The sequence below is a fragment of the Schistocerca piceifrons genome, chromosome 2 (genome assembly GCF_021461385.2).
Source record: "Schistocerca piceifrons isolate TAMUIC-IGC-003096 chromosome 2, iqSchPice1.1, whole genome shotgun sequence".
Taxonomy (NCBI): domain Eukaryota; kingdom Metazoa; phylum Arthropoda; class Insecta; order Orthoptera; family Acrididae; genus Schistocerca; species Schistocerca piceifrons.
Window position 1 is genome coordinate 346581645 of NC_060139.1, and position 25250 is coordinate 346606894.

The 25250-nt window shown below is 38.8% G+C and overlaps 1 protein-coding gene across 1 annotated transcript in view; it reads left to right on the forward strand.

Moving 5' to 3' along the window:
- Window positions 1-25250, forward strand: part of LOC124774947 (FERM, ARHGEF and pleckstrin domain-containing protein 1) — a 754047-nt gene that overhangs the window by 587570 nt on the left and 141227 nt on the right. Inside the window, exons 10-11 of the mRNA XM_047249656.1 lie at window positions 1980-2083; window positions 20245-20577. Of these exons, the coding sequence (XP_047105612.1) occupies window positions 1980-2083; window positions 20245-20577 (437 nt within the window). The remainder of the gene's footprint in view (window positions 1-1979; window positions 2084-20244; window positions 20578-25250) is intronic.

The following is a 25250-nucleotide window of genomic DNA, read 5'->3' on the forward strand; positions in this document are numbered from 1 at the left end:
GATACAGCTTCTGTAGCTAATCTTGCTAACACATCCTAGCGTCCACTCTAGAGTTTGGTTTGAATTCTAATGGTAGCAGAAATTTCAGTCACCAAAATTTGGTTGGGCGGACCTGACTTGCAATTGCTGGTCACTAGATTGTGTGCCATTGTTATGAGGCAAATGCCAAGGCCGTCTGTAGTCTCTCATGGAGTAGGGGTCACCAGAATACTGATAATGTGTCACCAGATGGGGATGTTAAGCTAGATGTGCACCTTGGTCTTATTCAAGAGGGGTGGGTTATGGAGTTGCATTAAGTTATCCTCTCTCACACCTCTTAATTTCTGTGCCCTTCTTTAACAGCAATACAAATATGACACTGCACTGAACGAATACTCACCACAGTCGTATATGTGGCAAAGGTACATAATCACAGTTCATTGAGAGGTAATAGGAAAGCACCAGTAAACCACCTCCATCAAGAGACTCACAACATAGTACTGTGGGATTCAGTGTGTAGTGTGCAATCGAGTGAAGAGTGACTCTGGGATCTGCTTTCTGTTATTTATATGCTTGGGGCAAAGCTAGATTTCATTTCATCATTGCATTTTTAAGTGCCAAATACGTGTAGTAACTCTTCTGTTCCCCTTTTCCTAAAATGAATAAAAACATAATTAAATGCAAGTCCACAAAATATTTACTTTGTTAATAGTAACAGCAACAATCATAATAATTGGTGTTGTTATTTTGATTGTGATTAAGCAATTTATCTTATGAATAGAAAACTTTTGCATTTATCATTTAATGTTAGAACTCAAATTCCTGTAGCTCTTAACTACATTACTTTAACCCAGTATGTGGTTTTTGTGATTAAAGGAAATTATGATTGTCATTGTGGGTGGTTTTCCGAAATATTATGTTCTGCAGAATTTGCAGGTGGCAGTTTTCACAGTAGTATATAAAAGGTCCTAGGATCTAAATGGATTCAGATGCAATTTTTATAACTGAATAGCTGAAAAATATGATTTTTTTGTCATTTTTTATGACAGAAAATAACTCTTAAATCATAAGAAATGTCATTGTGACTAATTAGTGTGCTATTGAATGAGGGGGGGGGGGGGGAGGGTTGAAAGTAATGCTTTTACATTCGAGTACCAATATATTATTTATTTATTCACCAAAAGTTGAACTCTGCTTTAAGTAATATAGATAAGCACAATTAGTCTTCGGTAATAGCTGTAGCTAGTGTGATCAGTAGATCCAGGGGCCCAATTTTGTACTCTTAGTTTTGTCATGCCATTTGGATGTCACTCAAGCACAGCAACAGACAGTGCCAAAATTATCATCTCAATTACACCATGTCTGAATATATAAAGAAACTTTCAAATATCAGTAGCGCGATAATAGCAATGTATTTTGAATATTTACTGCCATTTGATTTACTGAAGTTTGGCAAATTAAAGATTTTCAGAAGATAAATATGTATTGCTGCTACTTTTCTGATTTGTAGGTGGCCTGTAGGTATTTATGCTTTATGCTCTTTGCCAGAAATTGGAAAAGATACTTACATCAGCTGAGAAGCTACTCTATTTATTTATGCTCTATTAGTTAATTTGTCAAGACTATTGGTTGCATGTATGTGCCCTCTGAGTTAAACAGATAAATGTGCATCAATCTAGCCTGTACATCAGAATGTAAAATTTGTATTAAAGTAATAGATTATGTACATTTTTACTTAATTCTGTAATGCCCATTTATAAAAGCTGTCCTTGCTCTTGACAGGTTGTTCTAATTGCACTTTTTTTGTTGAAAACTGAGAGCACTTGTTAGTTCCAGTTCTGTGCAAAAGATTACCAGTAAAAAGCATGCAAAGTTTGAAATTTCTTCTTGAAAAGAAAAATGTAGAACAGAAGCAGAGAGCTTCTATAATGTGTATGTGGGCACCTAGTATGAACTGGTGGCATGCGTGCTGCTTATTCCCTTCCTCTTCTCGTCCCCAGGTCTCAGTCGTTCCGACATTCGAGCTCGGTCCACTCGAGTGTAGTGAACGTGGGGACCAGTTTATCAGCTCATCCTTTGTTACCACTGGGGGATAATGCTGTCGGTAGGTGCCACACTGCATGTTTCAATTAACACTAATGATATCCCTGTTCTCAACAGGTATCCAGTATGTCCCCACATACTATCAGAATTTTTGTTTAATGTTTGTGTTTAAATCCTGAAATTTTACTTACTTACTTTAATCCTTGAATGTTTTTATGTGGTTCATTGCATCATTTTGTGAATGTAATAATTTACATTGTTTCAGTATATGTATGTAGTTCATGAATGCTTGTATTACTTTTATTTTCAAGTGAATGCATCTGTTACATTAATACATAGCTTTAGCAGATAGGTTATTTGACTGTTACCTTCCTTTCATGGTCTGTAAAGAAGTGTTTTTCATATGATTCATGTTTTGTTACTTTTTATTTTCTCAGTTGTTACCTTTACATTTTAAGCATGTTTTATCTATGAATACTGTTGACTATTGAAGGGAAATGAATTTCTTTTTTTCTTTTTGCAATTTTTGGTTGTGTCTTGTGAATATTCATACACAGTTTTTACTTATATTTATCTGCTCTGAAAAAATTGTTCTCTCACCGCTGCCTTGATAATCACGGAGAGGTTTCTGTAGAATTTTCTAGAAGAGAAAGTAATAATAGCTAAACATAACTACGTGACATTAAGGAAGTCTGTTCATTCTGACATTTTCTATTGTTACAAAATAGCATTATTACTTAGTAACCTTAAACAATCTTACATTCAGGAAATCTAGGAAATGAGGAGAGAATACCATTAAAAAACAGACTATTAGTATTTGAGGTAAATTGCATAGGAAAAGTATTTGAGATAAATTGCATAGGAAGGCATACAGTATGTTATAGATCTTGATGTCAGAATCGGGAAAATACTCAGATAACAATCAGCCAATATTGTTGCAGGAGTAATTATGAATTCAGAGGTGCTACTGTTTGTGGGGCTAGTTGTGTGTCCTGCAGTGCTTGAGTGCCGTGCTTAATTGGCATGACAACTAATTCACACTAAAATTACTTTCATTATCAAATTAATAATTAGTGCCAGGTTAGGCACTAAAATGCATACTGTATTTAACAGTACGACACTATTGTATTTATAATGTGACTCCTGAATATATTTCCATACTAGTTACTTTTTTAAATTTTTTTCACCATATGTTTCAAATTTGTGTCTATAGAATGATTATATATATGTAGTGATAATGTATAATATTTCAATTACGGTACTGGCCTTGTTACTTCTTCTTTTGTTGCTGGTACTGCTAAAGGCTGTTATGGAGTACATTTGAGTTTGTGTATAGTCTAAGGGTAATGATGCAGTTTAACCCCATGTATAACTTTATGTTTGTCAGTATCACTGTGGTTTGGAAAACTACTTATTTTTAAATAGAAAGTAATGTTTGGGAACAGACAGTAGCGTAAACTCAAATGACTTGTTTCAGAAGTAGTGAAAATACATTTTAAGGACAGCCGAACTTCAATAGCTTGCATTTCATGTTTATTTGTTGTGGAAGAATTCACAGTAAACTAAATGTCCTTGGTTTTCACAAACTATTTTTTGAGTGATGAAGGCTCTTACTAGCTGGTCCATTTACATTTTTCCACTTAGTATGTGCTCAGGGTGTCTCTTCAAGCACTCTCCTACCAAACGAAAGTTGGCTAAAGCTTTGTTTTTTTTCTTCTTTGCAAGGATTTGCAACTGCCTTTATTGGTGGTAGGAGCTTTTGGGCACCAAAAACGATCATCAGCTAAATAAGGAACTTTATTTACATAATTACTACTGTATTTGAGTTGATTATGAGGTGTGGCACGTTGACATAATGCTTTAGAAATTTGATATCTACTGGCCCTGAAAGTTGTCCCTTTCATTTTTACTCCAACAGCATAAGAATCCTGCTAGTGTAAAAAAGAGAAGGTGTGTCTTAAAGTACAAACCATTTGTAGCTAATTGAGCATAGACATAAAGATATACTTTGCATGAGAAATTGCAGTGTATCTGTCAGTATTATCCAGTAGCTAACAATCCATGGTTAAAAGGAAGGAAGGAGTAAATATTAGCATTTAATGCCTTGTTGACAATGGGGCATGAGAGATGGAGCACAAGCTCAGATTAGGAAAGGGCAGGGAAGGAAATTGGCCATACCCCTTTGAAAGGAACTGTCCCAGCATTTGCCAAGAGCAATTTAGGGAAATACAGAAAACTTAAATCTGAATAGCCAGATGGGGATTTAAACCATTGTCCTCCTGCACGGAATAAATAAAAAAAGTTTGTGTACAGACAACTTAAGATATGGTTCTTTTTATAAACAAATTTGATGCTTCCAGTACTGATGAGTGTAAGAAAGGATAAGTTTTTGATTTTAAATGTGGGAAGATTGTGATAGTGGATTGTTGGAGAACTTGGATTTTCACCATGTGACATGTCCTTTTCTGAACGGGAAATTCAGAGACCGGTGGTGATTATAAAACATTCAGCTTCTTTCTGTACTTTTAGATTTCAAGCATTATGTACAATTTTAAATAAGTTGTCATTTTCCTGGGATCTGCATAATTTGTGGTGTCTTTCCTCCACTGCCTGATGTAAGAGTAATTTTTATGCCTGGAGGTGTTCTATAGTTAAACATTAAATTTACTCATTGTAATTGTGTGAGCATAGATTGTAACTCACCTGATGAGTTACTGAACATCATATAGGTTCTCAGAAAAGGATAATAAAGTGCTAAGCTTTCACACAAAGTGCAGAGCTATGACTCCCCCTCTTCTAAGAGCCAGAAAAATATTGGATGTGAAGTCTTTAGATTTATAATCTGAGTCTTAACCACTTAGACTTTATTGGTCAGAAGATTTTATCCACATCTGTCAATTTGTTGATGATCTGATTAGGAATGGGATAACTTTCTTTGTGCAGAAACTTTCATTGTGAATATCTCCAAAGCAGTGGAGGACATTATTTGCAGTAGTGGCTTATTCTACATTTAAGTTATTTTTTTGGGTCATTTTTTGACATATTTTTATTCCTTTCTTGTGTCCTTCAGAGTTAATATGTGGTTTTCATTCATTTAATTGGTGTGATTTTATTGGGAGACATATGACAGGAAACACATTCTAGATTCTAAAACTGACAGTACTGTCTTATATCCTGTTTTCTTCATCGGAGTTTCTCTTTATAGTGCATTTTATTTGTATAAATCTCCTTAACGACTTTATTGGGTCAATGGTTGAGCTTATGTATGCTTCTTATTTGTGCTCCAATTAAGCATACTGGGAACATATGTGAGATAACGTATTTGCATGCTTCTCATTTTTACATTTTTTCATTTCATTTAGTTTCATATTACATATGTCTGTTTTGCAAAAACTGATGAATTCTTCATTTTTTAAAATTCACCCTCCTGTAAAAAAAATAGAGAATCAACATTTTCCAAAATAATTTAATTGAATAGATAAAAGCTCTACTCACCAAGCAGTGGCAGAACATGCATACAAAAGAAGGGTGTAGTTAGGCAAACTTTCGGAACCAGTGATTCCTTCTTCAGGCAGAAGGGTTGGGAGAGGGGTGGTGAAAAATAGACAGGTAAGACAATGAAGGATGTAGAAAACTAAAATGGAGTGAAGAAAAGAGTAGTTGCTGTAAAGAAATGCTGAGACGGGAGAAATTAACGTAGATTAAGGCCAGGTGGGTGGCGAGAACCGAGGACATGTTGTAGCGTTAGTTCCCACCTGCAGAGTTCTGAGAAACTGGTGTCTGGGGGAAGAAACAAGATGGCACATGTAGTGAAACAGGCACTGAGGTCATGACTGTCATGTTGTAGAGCATGCTCTGCAACAGAATATTGTGTGTTGCCAGTATACATCCTCTGCCTATACCCATTCGTCCTAATTGATAATTTGGTGGTAGTCATGCTGATGTAAAAGGTTGAAAAATGTTTCCATAACAGCTGGTATATGACGTGTCATTTCACAGGTGGCTCTCCCTTTGATAGTATATATTTTGCAGTTACAGGGCAGCTATAGGTTGTGGTAGGAAGGTGCATAGAGCAAGTCTTGCAGCAGGGATGGTCATAGGGGTGGGGTAGGGAGATGGGTGCAGGAGGAGGATAGGGTCTGACAAGAATATTGTGGAGATTGGGAGGGTGACAAAAAGCTATTCTAGGTGTGGTGTACAAAATTTCAGACAGAGTCGATCTCAGTTCAGGGCATGATTTTAGGAAGTCATTGCCCTGTCGAAGTAGCTGATTAATACATTCCAGACCAGGATAATACTAAGGCACCAGTGGCGTGGTTTGAATTTTTTTTTTGGAGGGATCAGCAGTACCAGGACTGGATGTGAGATGGCCTGTGATATTTGCCTTTGAACTAAGCTGGTGGGGTAATTACGTGCATTGAAGGCTGAAGTGAGGTGAGAATGGTGGTATATTGCTGTAAAGAGTGTGCGTCTGAACAAATACATTTGTCTCGAATGCCAAGGCTGCATGGGAGGGAACGTGTTACATGGAAAGGATGACAATTGTCAAAATATAAGTACTGTTGTTTCTTTATAGGTTTAATGTGGACGGAAGTGTGTAGCTGACCTTCAGTGAGGATGAGATCAACATCAAGGAAAGTGGTGTGGGATTTGGAATAGGACTATGTGAAATTTAATTTGGAGAAGGTATTCAGACGTTCCAGGCATTTTAACAGATCAGCCTCACCATGAGTGCATACGGTAAAGATGTCATCAATGTATTTAAACCAAACCAGGGGCTGAAGACTTACGGATGCCAGGAAAGCCCCTGGTTTGGTTTAGATACATTGATGACATCTTTACTCTATGGACTCGTGGTGAGGCTGGCATGTTAAAATTCCTGAAATATCTGAATAACTTCTCCTTTCTTTCACCTTTAAGCTCTCGGGTTTTCAAATCTCGTCCGATGCAGTCCCCAACAACCAGTCTTTCCTTCACATCCTGTGCAGTATGTCTCCCCTGACCCGTGGTTCTGGGTGACTTTCCCAAAATCTTTCCCTTTTTCTAGACCTCTCCAGTCCTCCTCCTTCACCCGCTTCCTTCACCTTCAACCCTTCTGCCCGAAGAAGGAGCCACTGGCTCTGTAAGCTTGCCTAGTTACAATCTTCTTTTATGTGTGTGTTCTGACACCACTTGATGAGCAGATTTTTTATATGACCTCTGTTAGACATTGTTGCCCATTTTCAAGTATTTTTCACTAAATGTAAATGTAGGCTCCCGTGGCCATTGTCACAGTCAGTAAAATTCTTCTGGGTTTGATGCCGCATTATCATCTGTAAAATTCCGACATTTTGGCGTCTGTTGCAAGGCGCCTTCCTCAGATGCCTAAACGTCAGAATTTTACAGGTGACATCCCAGAAGAATATTATTGACTGTTTTTCACTAATTATATTAATGAAATTCTGAATGTATTTGTGTGCTCTTTGGCTTCATGGTTATTATGGAGGACCCTTCATGTGAAATTGGCCATCAGACTAGAACCATCTACAGGCATATTCTTGACAAATGAGTAATCCATGACTCATCTCGTTGTTTTGGCCTGTTCAAACTTCTCTTATCATCTGAGTTCCCAGTATAACTTGCTGGACAGCACTCCTAGGGATAGTGTATTTCAGAAAATGGGTTAGCCACAACCTGTTGTTTGTTTGTAGTATGAATCTTTTACCCCGTAGCATCCTGCAGGAGTTACTTCCTGTCATCTGTAATTTGTTTGCTGTGTTGTAGTCTTACCTGTTTTCTTTCCTTTTGAATTTTTATTTTGTGTTAGCTACCCATAAATCAGAACAAATAGAAAGCTAGTGCTGAGCACTGTTAATTTTTGTTTGTTGGGTCATTAATAATGTAGGATGAATGAGAAAGTGACAGTTAGTGCTGGCCGTAGTTTGCTCCTCTGAAACAGCAGTTATAGAACAGAAGGCATATTGTACCCTTCCTGTAATTAGACCATAATTAATTCACCATTCTATATGAGACTTCAGAGAAGTTAGACTTACATTTGGATCTTAGTTTTTAAAACCAGTAATACGTCAACTCCTCTCTCCTTCAAGCAAAATTCCAGTAATGAAGCACATGAATTGACTTTTTCTTGGTCAGATGCCTTCCCTGAACAACATTTTAAGGACTTCTCCCATCAATCATTTTCGTACAATGTTGTGAGCTCTGGAGCCTGCTGTGCTACAGCTTATTGTATGAGCATTGTAATCATACAGGTTTTTCTCAAGGTTATGTGAAGTTTTTCAGTGTGAATCTCAAGGACCTTTTTTGCAATATTCATTTTTAGCATTCCGTATCGTAATCAATAAAAATTAAACTCTTGTAGCAGTGGTTCCCAACCTGGGGGTGATTACTCCCTGAGAGGTAAAATGAAATTTTGTGAGGGGTAAAAACGAAAGGGTTTCATTCTGATTCTGTCACAAAACTAAATTATTTTTAAAAGATCTGTGCTACTATCACAATTTGGTAAGATTAATATTGACTATGTAAGTTAACAATAATTATTTTTTTCTCAGTTGCTAGCATTATGGAGATCACAGATTTCTCCCAGAGTCCACCTATCACACATATGCTTTGTGCTTTGTACCATACATTGATCATGGCAAAAGCAAGACATATATGTAGCAAATGCATAATACCTCATGAAAATGTCTTCTCCATGTTATAGATAGTTTGTGCAGTAGACCAGAAACTGCTTCATTGCTCACTTTGAAACAGATAAATAAACTAATTGACATTATATATAAAAACAAAGATGAGGTGACTTACCGAACGAAAGCGCTGGCAGGTCGATAGACACACAAACAAACACAAACATACACACAAAATTCAAGCTTTCGCAACAAACTGTTGCCTGACTTACCTTAGGGAAAAAAAGGACAGGTATACACTTGCACACACGCACATATCCATCCACACATACAGACACAAGCAGACATATTTAAAGGTCTTTAAATATGTCTGCTTGTGTCTGTATGTGTGGATGGATATGTGCGTGTGTGCGAGTGTATACCTGTCCTTTTTCCCCCCTAAGATAAGTCTTTCCGCTCCCAGGATTGGAATGACTCCTTACCCTCTCCCTTAAAACCCACTTCCTTTCGTCTTCCCCTCTCCTTCCCTCTTTCCTGATGAGGCAACAGTTTGTTGTGAAAGCTTGAATTTTGTGTGTATGTTTGTGTTTGTTTGTGTGTCTATCGACCTGCCAGCGCTTTCGTTCGGTAAGTCACCTCATCTTTGATTTTATATATAATTTTTCCCACGTGGAATGTTTCCTTCTATTATATTGATATCATTAATTTGAATCCAACAATAAACTAATTGACAGCATGACAACAGTATGCAGAGTGTCCCAGGAGGAGTGGTGAATATTCAGGGATATGACGGGAACAATCATTTGAAGCAAAAAAGGTATAGTAAACATAGGCTCTAAAATGCATACCTTAAGAGCTATCAGCACTTCTTCATCTTTGATACTGTGAAAAACATGTCATCTACTGCGGGCTCTTTGCTTTTCACATTTTGAGAGGTGGTAGTATGGACCAAAACAAGAAAAAGAAGTCCCGTAAACACAGGCTATAATGTGCATACCATATGAGCTCTGAGTACTGGTTCATATTTCTAGTGTGAAACACCTCTCTCCTACTGAACAAGTGCCTATGGTGTTTAAGTTATGTACTTTAGAGTCCATGAGTACTAAAGAGTTTTTTCTTATTTGGGTTCATACTGTCTCCTCCCAAAACATGGAAAGCAAGGAGCTTGCAGGCAAAGAAATTTGTTTCACAGTATTGAAGATGAAGTAGTAGTTATAGCTCTTGTTGTAGAGCCCATGTTTACTACGACTTTTCTGATGCTGTACATAGTATTATTATTATTACTATTATTACTACTATTATTAGAATGGACAGACACAAAGCCTTAACAGCCTGAAGTCTTCCAATTCCTGCTAGTTCAAAATTGAGGAATCCAGTAATCAAATGATTTACAAACAATAAGTATAGTCCACACACGTTAACTTGGTTCATTTAAATGAAGGTGCAGGTGAAGTGCCACTAGGGAAAGTAGTAGTACAGGAGAAGTGTGTTTTGCAACAAGTGCCTACCCTTACTGTTACTAGTTAGCACTGGGAATTCTCTCTCTCTCTCTCTCTCTCTCTCTCTCTCTCTCTCTCTCTCTCTCTCTCTCCCTCTCTCTCCCCCTCCCTCCCTCCCCCACCCCACCCCACCCCTACCCCTCCCCCGCACCGAATGCTACCCATGAAACTTGGAAAAGAAATGTGGGATTCAAGATTTATAGATGTGAAAGTGATTTTTGATTATGATAGCAATGAAAATAAAAACAAGTAGTTGTAAATTCCAGGACTGAATAACAATATTGTTGTTAAAACAAGTAACTGAATGGATCTGGAACATGATTTATGATGTGCACTCGCTGAAAACAACTCAAATATAAAAATGGTTTTTAGTCATAAGCATTACCAATTGTCTCATTGGCTCATTAGTTTCTGACTCAATAAAACTTCCAGAAAACAAAATATCATTCATCTTCCACTATTTTTTAAAATAAAAGTGTTCAAAGAAAGTTCTTTTTCATTCTGATGTTTAGTCAGGTGCTGACATTGGTGATGGTGGGGGAGGGGGGGGGGGAATGGTGGTAAGGTGTAGATGGGGGTATTGTCTAAGATTTGGTGGCACTCAGGGTAATGGTGCAAGAAAGTCTGGGGAACATTGTCTTCTAGGAACACTTTGTTTGTCTATCTGCCTGCGTGTCTGCCTGTCCGTCTGATTGTTAAAAACCCTTTTTCTTAGGAAAGAGTGGGGATATGAAATTGAAATTTATGTCACATACTAAGATCTACAGTCCCTTAATGGTGTAAAAATTTGAAGCTTTGAAGTCAATGCAGTCAGAAGATATAGTCATTTATGTCGCATACTTTGGTACTCACAAACTCAACACATCAAAACCTGTAGGGTATTTCTTGTTGGCCTAGACTCACGAAATTTGACAGGAAGCAAAGTTTCACAGTACAACTAAAGGAAAGAGTCTGGAAGTTGTGACTGTAATTATTTCACATGGGGAAGGAAAAAAAAAAGAAAAAAAAAAAAAAAAGAATGATTGTCATTTGTACGCTGACTCTGTCTGTTAAGATGGCTTTTCCTCAGGAACAGATAGACATAATCAAGTTCAAATTTATGTCACAGCTTCTAAGACAATGCAATCAGAAGATATGGCCATTTGTGTCACATATGTAGATACACACAACTCACTCATTAAAACCCATTGACCTAGAATCATGAAATTTGGCTAGAAGCAAGGTTTCAGAGTACAGGTAAAGGAAATAAATCAGAAATTTGTCAATATGTAAATCTACCACATGAAAAAACATTCCTTTTGCCATTTATTATCCGACTTCAAACTTAAAGTTAAAACATTCTCGAAATGGTACCGATTGGCTGTCGTGTCATCCTCAGCTCTTAGGCATCAATGGATGCAGATACGGAGGGGCATGTGGTCAGCACACCACTCTCCGAGCATATATAAAAATATATAAATAAAAATAAGTCTTTCTTGTACCTGGCCAATTTTTTCCATACATTGTTTTAATTATTATGCTGATAACTGTAATGCTGGACATTGTTTATAATTTTCATCAAATCTTTTGTGTGTGTGTGTGTGTGTGTGTGTGTGTGTGTGTGTGTCATGTTTTTTGTTGTATTGTAACATATCCCACCACTTCAGCAAAAAGGCACATTGTTCTTCTGAAGTAATGTAGTGTTTCTTCAGGTTTGGTGCATTTTCCTGTTCTCTATAGTTGGAAACAGTTGTCAGATTTCTCAAAGCTGATAATGTGTCATTAGTCTGAAAAAATCGTAGAAATGTGGCTGGATGAGCTAATCAAAAGCTACCAGTTGTGTTGACCGTTAACTCCCTGCCAATTCTGAAAGTTCTTAAATTTCACATTTGTCATTTGTTGTTCATGTTCAGTAGATCTCATCAAGAAGGAAAATCTTCAGGGATATGGAATCAGTCAAAGTATACATTAATTACTATTTTTGGAAAATTAATCTCAAAACTGTAACAATAATACATTATTGCTTTATTGATAAGGATATTTTCTGGAAAATTGATTGCAGACTGTAATAACATCAAATTATCTCACTTTATTGATAAGGATTTCCAGTTTCTTAGTTCATGTTGGAGGGGACCTTGTTGAAGGTCTTTGTACCACTGCACGTAACTCCACTCCAAACCCCAGACAGATGGGCAAAGTCAACATGAATACAATTTTTGTCAAGTTGTAATTGGGTGCTGTATTGGGGCTAAAATCCAGGCATGTGCATTTCACAGCATTGTAGGCAGGTATTGAGTTCTGTCATTTAAATTTTTTAGCAGGCAAGGAGCTAGGAGTGGTAAGGTGCCAGTAAAAAACCACTTTTTCAGGAAAAGATTAATTTATTAAATAAGAATTTCTCCAAGCTGTTTTTTAGATTTAAAAAAATGTGAAATCAAGCTTAAATAAATGCAAGAAATGACCAATAAATATTTAATATTTTAATTTTAAATTGAAACTAGAAATGCTAAGATAGTGCAAACCTTGACCTCACTGGTTATACCACCATGTAAATTCAACAAGGCACAATATGACTTCAGTAGCAACTAAAACAGACAAAAACATTTTAGTTAAGACATGTTCCCAAAAATATACATCAAGCATCAGAAAACATATTTCGTTAATGGTTCAGTTAACACCTGTAAAGACAGGAAATCAGAACAGCCAATTAACTACTATTAAACAATGTGTAATGTAGACCTGAAAATATTATTTCATTGCTCATAAATAATGAAGTAAAATGCAAATCTCAGCCAAAGAACAAGTAGCAATGTGCAGAGCTTGATTTTAAATTGAGATCACTCAGCCTAAGTTTATAAAAGAATGTATAAATAAGATTTAACGAGAAGCCACACAAGGCTTCACTACTAACAGTAATCGGTAAAATTAATCTTGAGTACCAGACTCAATTGCATAAAGGTAGGGCAATAGGGCAAATAATATTCACAAATTATGAACTAGTCTCAAACCTGATAGACAGAAATAACAATGGGACTGGGTGTTTGTGTTGTTTTTATCATCATCATCATCATCATCATTGATGACAGTGGCTGATCAGTATTGTTCACTAACCAATTGATGATGAGCAAGCAGAGACACACATATGTTCACCCACTGATTTTTGTGATTTTGGCTTAGAGCATGCGGTACCCATACATGTGATTTTTGAACTTCTACCAATGCATACATATGTTGCACGATAGTAGAATGATCATAATTCATCACATTCGCCAATTCTGTAGTACACTGACAAGGATCATTGTGGATTAATGTGCTTAAACAGTCTTCATCGAATCGCAAAGGTTTTCTTGAACATGGAGAGTCGCTAATGTCAAAACAATCCTCCTTCAAATGAGAGAACAATTTTCTTGGCATGCTCTGTCCAATAACATTATCCCCATACACAGAAAAAATGTTTCTGGCTGTCTGTGCTGCTATCACCTGTCTGTTGAACTCAAACAGAAGGATGTTCCAGTTTCTTCACATGACACTTCTTTTTCTAGTGTATACAGCTCCGTTCACTTTCTCCAAATGACACATTATGTTAACTCAAATAGCGAAAGTGAATTGCAAATAAAAGATGATAATCAATAAATAGAACCATAGTAACCAGAAAACCAACTTGCAGAACAAAAAAATGACAAATTTATGCACCAACGTTATAATATAAAATGAACTTGCAAAATTATTTACATTATATCTGTAGAGTAAAAGAATTTATCACAAGTTCAACAATAAAATAATTTAACTTCCTGGCAGATTAAAACTGTGTGTCGGACCGAGACTCGAACTCAGGACCTTTGCCTTTCGCGGGCAAGTGCTCTACCAACTGAGCTACCCAAGCATGACTCACGCCCGGTCCTCACAGCTTTACTTCTGCCAGTACCTCGTCTCCTACCTTCCAAACTTAACAGAAGCTCTCCTGCGAACCTTGCAGAACTAGCACTCCTGAAAGAAAGGATATTGTAGAGACATGGCTTAGCCACAGCCTGGGGTATGTTTCCAGAAAGAGATTTTCACTCTGCTGCAGAGTGAAAATCTCATTCTGAATAAAATAATTGTTTTAGTGGTATAGAAAGGAGTTGGACAAGTCATAAAAAGCTATAGACCTTTCACTTTCCTCTCTGTAATGTACAAGATATTCTCTAAAATTATTAACAGCAATATATGTTTAAAAAATGGATTTAAATGCAAAACAGGAACAAGCTGAGGTGCTTATAGCACATTGATGCCATTACAAGTCGTTAACAAAATTAAGAGTCTGAGCAGTGAGTGACAGTTATTACATTGTCTGGTATTAAATCATTTTGACAAAGCTTTCAAAGCTGTTTTCATAAAATCTGTTCTAAAAAATCTTGTGAAGTGAAACCTGTGCTAGTATGTAAATAATACACTACTGGCCATTAAAATTGTTACACCACAAAGATGACGTGCTGCAGACGCGAAATTTAACCAACAAGAAGAAGATGCTGTGATATGCAAATGATTAGCTTTTCAGAGCATTCACACAAGGTTGGCGCTGGTGGCGACACCTACAATGTGTTGACATGAGGAAAGTTTCCAACCGATATCTCATACACAAACAGCAGTTGACCGGTGTTGCCTGGTGGAACATTGTTGTGATGCCTGGTGTAAGGAGGAGAAATGCGTACCATCACGTTTCCGACTTTGATAAATGTCGGATTGTAGCTATTGTGATTGCAGTTTATCGTATAGTGACATTGCTGCTCGCTTTGGTCGAGATCCAATGACTGTTAGCAGAATATGGAATCGGTGGGTTCAGGAGGGTAATAAGGAATGCCGTGCTGGATCCCAACAGCCTTGTATCACTAGCAGGCGAGATGACAGGCATCTTATCCGCATGGCTGTAACGGATCGTGCAGCCATGTCTGGATCCCTGAGTCAACAGATGGGGATGTTTACAAGACAACAACCATCTGCACGAACAGTTCGACAATGTTTGCAGCAGCATGGACAGTCAGTTCGGAGACCATGGCTGCGGTTACCCTTGACGCTGCATCACAGACAGGAATGCCTGTGATGATGTACTCAATGATGAACTTGGGTGCACAAATGGCAAAACGTCATTTTTTTGGATGAATCCAGGTTCCTGTTTACAGCATCATGATTGGCGCATCAGTGTTTGGCGACATCGCAGTGAACGCACATTGGAAGCATGTATTCGTCATCGCCATACTGGCGTATCACCCGGCGTGATGGTATGGAGTGCCATTGGTTACACGTCACAGTCACCTCTTGTTCGCATTGACTGTACTTTGAACAGTGGACGTTACATTTCAGATGTATTACAACCCGTGGCTCTACCCTTCATTCGATATCTGCGAAACCCTACATTTCAGCAGGATAATGCACAACCGCATGTTGCAGGTCCTGTACGGGCCTTTCTGGATACAGAAAATTTTCGTCTGCTGCCCTGGCCAGCATATTCTCCAGATCTCTCACCAATTGAAATCGTCTGGTCAATGGTGGTCGAGCAACTGGCTCGTCACCATATGCTAGTCACTACTCTTGATGAACTGCGGTATCGTGTTGAAGCTGCATGGGCAGCTGTACCTGTACGTGCCATCCAAGCTCTGTTTGACTCAGTGCCCAGGCGTATCAAGGCTCTTATTATGGCCAGAGGTGGTTTTTCTGGGTATTGATTTCTCAGTATCTATGCACCCAAATTGCGTGAAAATGTAATCACATGTCAATTCTAGTATAATATATTTGTCCAATGAAAACCCGTTTATCATCTGCATTTCTTCTTGATGTAGCAATTTTAATGGCCAGTGGTGTATATGCATAAATGCTGCAGCTTCCATTAGATTTCATCAGGATAGTGGGAAGTTCAGGACTGACCAAGGATTTGGAGGTTTTAGATCCTTAAACTGGGTATATGAACATACTAGTCAGTCTGATTTTAAATGTAGCTGAATAAGGCAGGAAATTCCATTACATGCGGAACAGACAAAAATTCCATTTAAAATCTGTTTGTGGAGCCATGACTGACAGTCATCATTAGCAGCCATTTCACATTCTGAGAAGTATATCAAAATATTCGGATTTGGATTTGTTATTTTGTGTTATGGTTGAACCATTGTAATAAAAATGACAAGGCTTATTGTGAACAACAGTACTATTTACAAACACCCATGAAATTTTTGATCATTTGTCATCTGTTCCTTAGTGTTGCAGATTGATGTGAATGACCAGCACAGACTGACCTAAGGACGCATTTATCTTGGCGTTCAACACTCTTCAATACTTCTTCTCTAGTAAAGCAGCAATTCATGGCTATGATTCATTTAAAAGATCATGCTGAGAAGAAGATATCTTTGGAGCTCCTCTGAAAGTACCTGAACCGTGGAAATTTGGTCACTCTTCTGCAACTCAAGAGACATGTTCTTGAGGCACTGACTCACCTAATGGCCTTTCAATAATATTGTTCTACATAACTACTCACTGCTCCTCTTCCTTCCATTGCAATATCACTTCTCTCTCACTAATTAGCTGTTGCAAAACTGTTTGCAGCAACACAAGAGTTTGTCCATATTGTGTGTCTGAACTTGCCGAATATGAACAGAGGAAGACTGTGACATTCCTTAGTGTTCTGTGGAAAAATCTTATTATTTGGAATTCATTGCTTAACAACTTCTGTAGAGCTGTCATGCCTGCAGAAGGGAACACAACACCAAGCTGTAGCTGAACTAAACATGGTTGACAGACGGTGGACAAGACACAGACAATGACAATACCAAAGCATCACATCAGTGAAATGCAAAGTGGAAACCATCATCACGATGATGTCAACAGCCCAATAGCAAAGAGAGAGATAATCTGAATCACTACCAGAGAGAAAGACCAAGCGCTAAGTGAGATTGTTATCCAATAGTCCGTAGTACAGCGATTATAATAACGCACAATAACAGAGGAAAGTACAGAGCTGACTGACAGTTCCCTGGATGGCCATATTTACATTAGACATGAGGACCACAATTGGCCAGCGTATTCACATGGCGAGACGTGTGGTGCACTCACATTATGAGCGCAATGCTGTGGCAGGACTGTGTCCTCTAATGGCCATCTAGGTCCATTACCTCCAGCAAGCATTCAACTTTCATGGAGCTGGATACCAGAAGAAAAAATCCTTATTGGTATTTTAAGAGATTTTGATTAGCTTATCTCAGATTTCAGACTAGAACATTATGTCTAAAGAATAAATGTCGCCATTATTTCATGCAAAATTATTGGTTCATACTTTATAATTTTTATCCGTGCTCTGGAATATATTTCTCATGGAAATAGACATTCGTTTGCAATATAACATACACAAAACTATGACAAACTGTATTCTATTTACTTAGAGGCACAAAATTAATCAGCATGAATGAATGTTGATAGAAAGACTACCATTCTTTATCTATTGGAAGGGATGAAGGGTTGGTAATGCACTGATCAGTCCCTCTTACACCATTACAAGAAAAAGGATTAAATGTACATTAAAAATCATTTTTGAATGTTTCCACAGAGTAATGGTAATGGGACTTCATCTAGATCATACAGCAGTCTGTTCGCAAAATTTTTGAGTTGGGTTGGGTTGTTTGGGGAAGGAGACCAGACAGCGAGGTCATCGGTCTCATCGGATTAGGGAAGGACAGGGAAGGGAAGTCCGCCGTGCCCTTTCAAAGGAACCATCCTGGCATTTGCCTGGAGCGATTGAGGGAAATCACGGAAAACCTAAATCAGGATGGCCGGACGCGGGATTGAATCGTTGTCCTCCTGAATGCGAGTCCAGTGTGCTAGCCACTGCACCACCTCTCTCGCTAAATTTTTGAGTGTTTTAACTACTTTGGAAATGGAAATTTTTCCAGGAATCGTGTTTATTTTATAAGAAATTCGAAACTTAATTTTGTTCTATCTCGTCAGTACTCCAGAAATGTTACTTCACTTTCTCCAGAAAATTTTTCTGTAATTAATGACAGATTTAATGCAACTTTCGTACTGTAACTTACTGGTGTATATGTAAGTGGGAACAGAAAATATGTCCATTGCTGTTAACAAATGTGAAACAACAACAACAATAATAATACTTGATTAGAAGTTTCCCCTTTCACTTATTCAGTCAAGAAGAGAGCATAAATTAAAGTAGCAGAATTTTAGAAAGGAACCGATGATGTAATGAAAGGGAACATTTATATTCTCAACTCAACTCCGCCCAAACAGGCCATGAAGGCACAACGGTACCGACTGGCCACCATGTCATCCTCAGCCCACAGGTGTCACTGGATGCTGACATGGAGGGGCATGTGGTCAGCACAGTGCTCTCCCGGCCATATGTCAGTTTCCAAGACCAGAGCCGCTACTTCTCAATCAAGTAGCTCCTCAGTTTGCATCGCAAGGGCTGCCTGCACCCCGACACTTACATTCTAGAAACACATTTACTCACTGAGGTAAATTGTTGGGTTTGGTGGGTTCTAATGTATTTATTGCTGATACTGTGCTCGAATATTGCTAATCAGGCATCCAAATTGTAAGCATTGTTCAAGTGAAACACTGACAATGCCTGTAACACCAAGAATATTATTTGCCATTCATCTGCAAAATGGTTGGGTAGTGAAACTGGTAATCTGTTGTATCTGTGCAGAAAATTTGAATTTCCATGGACAACTGTGCTATGTACACACAGTAACCATTTGTAACAGAAGAAGTGTATTGTATACATCCAAGAAAGTGTAGTGTGGCATTTTTAATATTTTGTTGGAAGAAAGTGACATTTATTATTGGATACAAACCTTGTATAGGGAAGTGTGCTTCAAATGTAGCACTGTGTTCAAGTGATATGCCCAGTTTCATAGTAGCAAACAGTGTATGACAACCTGTACAGTAGCCTGTAATTGATGTGGAAACAGTTTCTCATATTGGCATTTTGGCAAGGGAGAATTGCCGTATAACAGAAAATTTGCGTTGCATGGAGAGTCTGATATTTTCACAATGAAGACCAAGGCTTGGGCATAGGAAAGTGCCTGGAATGCATGGTCCAATACAAAAGAACAGGAGGGCATTCTTCTAGCAAATTGTGGCTATGTAGGAAACATGCTATCATCTTTTCCAAACAGAATGAAGTCATTTTTTCATCAAGTTGAAGAAGGTCCAGGCACCTGTCGTGGCTAGAAAGGTTGTGCTGAGCTTGTTCTTTGATATCCAAGGATAATTAGTGCTGGAGTGGATGTCTAATGGGACCATAATCGTTGCTCAATACCCAATGCTATTGGAACACTTCACAGAACCTTTAAAGGGCCATTAGAAGCAAGTGGCCAGCCAAACAGTCATGAGGTCCGATTTTGCTAACGTTAACTACGAATGCGACATGGAACGCCTGCATTCCTCACCCACATTACAGTCTGGGTATATTGCCTTCTGATTACCACATATGTGGCACAGGAAGGTCAGGGCATTATTTATGATCAAGTGATATGTGGTACTGTGGAAAGTTAGCTTTGTCTGCCCTCATCATTCTTCAAGAAAAGTATAGAAAAACTTGTACCATGCTGGGAAAGTTGCTGGAACAATGAGGGTAATTATGTGTATGCCTCATTATTGCACTTCTCAATTGCTGTATTCTTTCTTTGTCAGTAAAGTTATCTGTGACGTCTCCGACACAAGTATATTTTATTTAAACAAACCTCATGCATCAGTTGTGGCTTGCTCTTTGTTATTTTGAAATTAAATTTATCAACTATTTGCTGATATCATTCTTGGAATGGAAGTGTCACACCTGCATGGGTACATAAGAAACTATCAGCATTTGCTTCATGGACCTCCAACTGACAGTGGCTATATATTTTGAATCTACAGTAAAGACTATCAGCATTTACTTCAGGGACCTCCAACTGACAGTGCCTATATATTCTGAATCTACAGTAGACATAGAACTATCGAATTTATTCATCATTTATTGTACGTAACATGTGGATCAGTTTTTCACAATTTTTGTGTTTGTGCTTGTCTTCATACTGCTTTCTGCATTGATTTAAATGAATGGAAAAATAAAAGGAGTTTCATTATTGTTACTGTTTCAGCCGGCACTCCAGCGTCTCTGTCTTGCGGATCGATGACGCTGGGGTCGACAGATCCCCGCCGCAGGACACCGAGTATGACAGCGACTTCATCACCGACACATACAGCCGATATCCACGACTTCGACACACGCGACTTTGTTATTGCTCCCACCCTGACGCCCTCACCACCTCTCACCACTTCCCTATCGCCAGGGACATCAGTTACTTCCAGTCCCCAGCATTTTTACCCCAGGACCCCAGGCCAGCAGAATGCTACGGACGACGAAGAACAAGAGTTTGTGAACGCACGGCAGCAGCCACATCCGCAGAGCCCTTACCGTCACCCGAACACAGGTCAGAAAACAGCCAATCATCTTCTCACTACTGCTTCTCCAACCCAAACTACGTTTACTGTTCGTACAGTCCATCCTCCCTCTAACATTCCAACTACCTCCAGTGCTACTAACACTAACATTAAGAGTGGGGAACTGGTAATAACTCATTCCACCGGTCGTCACGAATGGCAGCGAAGTTCAAGCTGCCGAAATCTGCCAGATGATCATTCGAGCTCCGGAAGAGGCTATTATGAGTCTTTTTACAGACAAGAAAGACTGTTAGATGCCCCAATCACCCGTTATGATGACAGCCGGCGCACCTGTTACAGTGCTGCTGGTAGCAAGATGGGATCTGTTGACAGAGGACCTGATGCCGTTACTCCTGATACACGTATTTATTCCAGCAGCTACCCCGGCACTACTTCAAGTCTTTCAACGGAAAGTGGAGGTGGGGAGGAGCCAGGAATGATTGAAGGAGGGAGTGAATGTATATTATTGGGTACAGCTGATACTGGATCACAAGAAGAAATTGTTTTGTCCCACGACGATCTCTCTCATGATTCGTATGAACTTCTGGAACGAGAGCAAGATGAAGATGATGATGCAGAAGATGAGGCAGAATTAGATGGTATCACTTGTAGATCCAAAATAAAGAGTTATGCCGGAAGTAGATCTGGGAGCATTGATTCAGGTGGGGACAATTTACCCCTGGATGAAAGTGCACCAGACACTAATGCAAGAGACAGTTCTCGGAGCCCAGAGATATTCCAAATGGACACTGATGATCTTACTGTTAACGATACTTCTGCACTTGATAAATCGATTGTTGACACAGTTCCTGTTAAACCTACATTTACTAGTACAAATATTGTCAATGGCAAGGAAATCAGCATTTTAGGTGTCAAAAGTGATGTGCCAGCTGTAGAAATTATTTCTGAAACTCCTCTGATGCCACAGTTAAATGAGGAGGAATCTAAAATCAAACCTGCCATTAATTTAGATATTTCTGAAAATGTAGAAAAGACCAAGCAATTTGATGACATAATTCCCATAAATATTGATACTAAAAAAGAACTGTTGATAGATGGTCTCTCAAATAAAGATTTGAGAGAAAATCTGAAAAATGCAGAAAGACAAGCACAAACTCTTTCCGTGGATTATCATGAAAAGTATGAGAAAGAATTAATAATAGATGTCAGAGAAAAGGGTAATTTGGTTAAGGATACTATTCATCGTGCTCCTGTAGAAAGAGTGAAAAGTGATTCCCATGAAGTTAGTAAACAGATGGCTAATCGTGGTAAACGCTGGGCATTGACACATCAGAAATCTATTGATCTTACTCTTGCTGACAGCACAGATTTTGGTGGTGATGAAGAGGAAAACTTAAAAAATAGAGAAATTGAATCTTCCGAATTTACTATTCCCTATGTTCTACACAAACTTCATCCCATGAATGGCACAGCCACAAGTCAAAATGGGCTACCAGCTGGTACATTGCCTACTTCAGTCAGGCCAGAGTGTGATATCTCTAAACAAATTCACTCTCCAGGTCAAGATTTTTCAAATAAAACTTCCATAACTCATGTTGAAGACAAATCTAAATTATTAGAAAAGTCATCAGCTAATGTTAGCACAGACAGCTGTGATGAAGTAGCAATTGTACCAACACTTCCCAGCAGTCCCGAGACAAGCACCAGTAGTTTCAGCCATATGCCATCTAACACAGATACTAGTGGCAGTTTGTTGAAACAGGTAAGTAGTGATACACAGCAGAAAACAGATGAGCTAAAATTTTCCCCAGAGATAATGGAAAAAGACAAAACTTTTTCTCCTGCATTATCATTTGATAGAGACTTTCGATCAGAAGTGAATAGTATGCAAGAGAAACTAGTAGGTGCCATTCTTCCAGGTCGAGGGAAATTGGGGCTTATGCCAAAACCAAAAGAGGTATCTGGCTCCCCTTTTGCACCTCGCAGAGCAGCTTCAGATGTTTCAACTCAGAAACGAGAATCTATAAGCTCTGTGTTTGTACAGCGCCGTACCAAATCAGATGTTGCAAGGCAGAGGGATGAGGGTGATAGCTTAGTTCCTGACCTAAGTGTTGAAATGCTTGAGGCAGCACATGTAGACTTGGTTAGATCGGGCATCAGTCTTAAGAAAGAACTTACACCCAAGCAAAGAGAGCACACCACCTCAAGCAACAAAAGTTTTGATTCTTCTTACAAACATCCTAGAACAGCAGCACGTTTCACTGATCGTCGTGCAAAATCTGATATATCTGGTGAAAAGACAAGTGGTGGAGCACTAATACAACGTCGAGCAAAATCAGATATTTCTAGAACAGAAACAGAAGTTCAGAATGGAATTCTACCTCAGAGTCGAAAATATGGCGAGGGGTCAGGTTTTCATAAGGAAGCTCTTAGAACAGCATTTGCTCAAAGTCATTATCAGCCTCCAGTTTCTAGTCAAGATTCTGTTGCAAGTATTTCTGCTAGTAACATTCCAAAGACTGACAAACTATTGCAAGCAGATAAATTCAGTTCAAATTTGGATAAAGATCTTGGTGTACAAGAAGACGTTGTGAAAATAATAGCTGCACAGACTGCACAAAAGTATGAGATATCTAGACAACAGGCAGCATTTGTCCAACGTCGAGCAAAATCTGACGTAAGTAGCCAGCACCATCATCCAAAGGAAGCTGTAGTAAGGCGAACCAAATCTGATGTAACACCCCGCAAACCAGAGCCAGATCAGTTAGTTCCCTCCATAGATAAGCAGTCATCTGAGGAAGTTGTTGATGATACAATTCCTGCTATGAGCTTCCAGGACTCTTTTGAAGCTAGCTTTAGCACATCCATGACCTTAGGTGACCCAGTCAAACCAGGACTGAAACAACAGTCCGAATCTGTTACCAGTCCTTTATATGAAGTCATCATCAAAGAATCAGATACTGTGGCCAAGGAAGCAGATGTTGTAAAAAGTAGCACTGCTCTCAGACAGGAATCAAAGATCCAAGCCAAAAAAGAAGGTGAAGATAAAGGTACAGCTTCAGTTTCAGGTAAGGAGAAAACTGCCCCCATCAAAAGGCAAGGAAGTTCGTTTGAGGAACTTCTGAAAGGTGATTCAAGTTTTTTCGATTTACCTGATTTCTTGTCAACTGATGTGAGGCGACCAATTGATCAGGGTTGGCAACGGGCACCAGCTCTAGCTGAAGCTGCTAGGCGCTCTGTAGCATCGGCACATAGGCGGGATCGATCTCCTGTACTTTTTGCTCGCGCACGTTTGGGCTGGTCTGAAGGATCTGCTGTTTCTACCAAATTGCGAAGTTTAGGCTCTACAGATTCTCCATCATCATCAAGGCGTGCAAAGTCTCTCGATGCACCTGTTGTATCACTTCATCGCCTTCCTCCTGCTGACTCGTTTTCCAGTAAAGATGATACTGTTGATAGTAATGGACAAGTGGATGCATCAAAACCACTTAATAAGAGTGCTTCTGTTGGAAGCAATGTTCCTTCCAGACCTACTCTTTTACAGCCTCAACATCGAAGTCTTCCACCTTCAAGTACAGTGGCAATTTCCAAACCATGTCTTCCTCCAAAACCTGATAAAGTCCTGGTTAAGCAAGCCCCATCCACATTGAGAACAGACACAAAATCACATAAACGAGATAGATCTCCTCAACCCACAACAAAACCTGCAGGAAGCCCTGTTTCAGGAAAGCCTGTAGGTACATCAGGTATAAAACTTGGAGTCAGTGCAGTAAGTAAAGCCAGCCCAGGAGTCTCAGGCAAGTCACCAAACATTATTCAAACCAAACAAGCCACTGCAGGAATGAACAAAATTAGCAGTGTTGGCCAACCAATAAAGTCAACAGCAGTTCCTAAACTTGAACCTTCTAAAGCAATAGACATACCTAGTCCTAAAGAGAGGTTATTACTATTGAAGGAAAAAGAACATGCAAAAAGTGAAAGTTTTTCCAGCAGTAAGTCCCTTCAGTCTGATAAACTGCCAGAATACAGAAAGGCGAAGTCCCTTGAAGAAAAAATTAAAGAGGTGCTTGAAAAATCACCTGAAAGGGAGATTTTAATTATATCACCCCCAAATGCTGATGGGGATGGTGTAAAACGTACATCTCCGCGCAAACTATTAGCTACCAAGTCATGGTCTCAGGAGAAAAAAGAGGCTAAACACAAACTGGAAAGCTCATCAAGGTCACTAGAAGTGCCAAAGACAGAGTATGGCTTGTCACCAGACAAGGAAAGGGTAGTTCCAGATGTATTAAGCCCTGAAAAACCAGTACGAGATAAAAGAAAATTACTGCACAAAGAAAAAGAAACCAGTTTACAGTCTCAGGCATCAGGATTTTTTGATACATCTGTAGCTAATGAATTATATAGACATGAACAAAAGCTAGACATGGGAAAATCTCTAAAAAAAGATTTTTCCCACCTCCTGTATGCAGATGGAAGTGAGGAAAGTGCTGTTGAATCACTTGATGAAGATCCAGGCCCAGAGCTATGGATTATTTCAGATGAACAACATGAGTCAGCATCTGCTAGACCAATACCAAAGGAAGACCTAGTTTTGGAGTTTAAAGAAGCATATAAACTAGTTGAAAAGAGCCTGGAGAGCCCAGATGTCTGCAGTGACTACGACAATTTAACACCACCAATTTTAAGAGAAAGAGGGAGT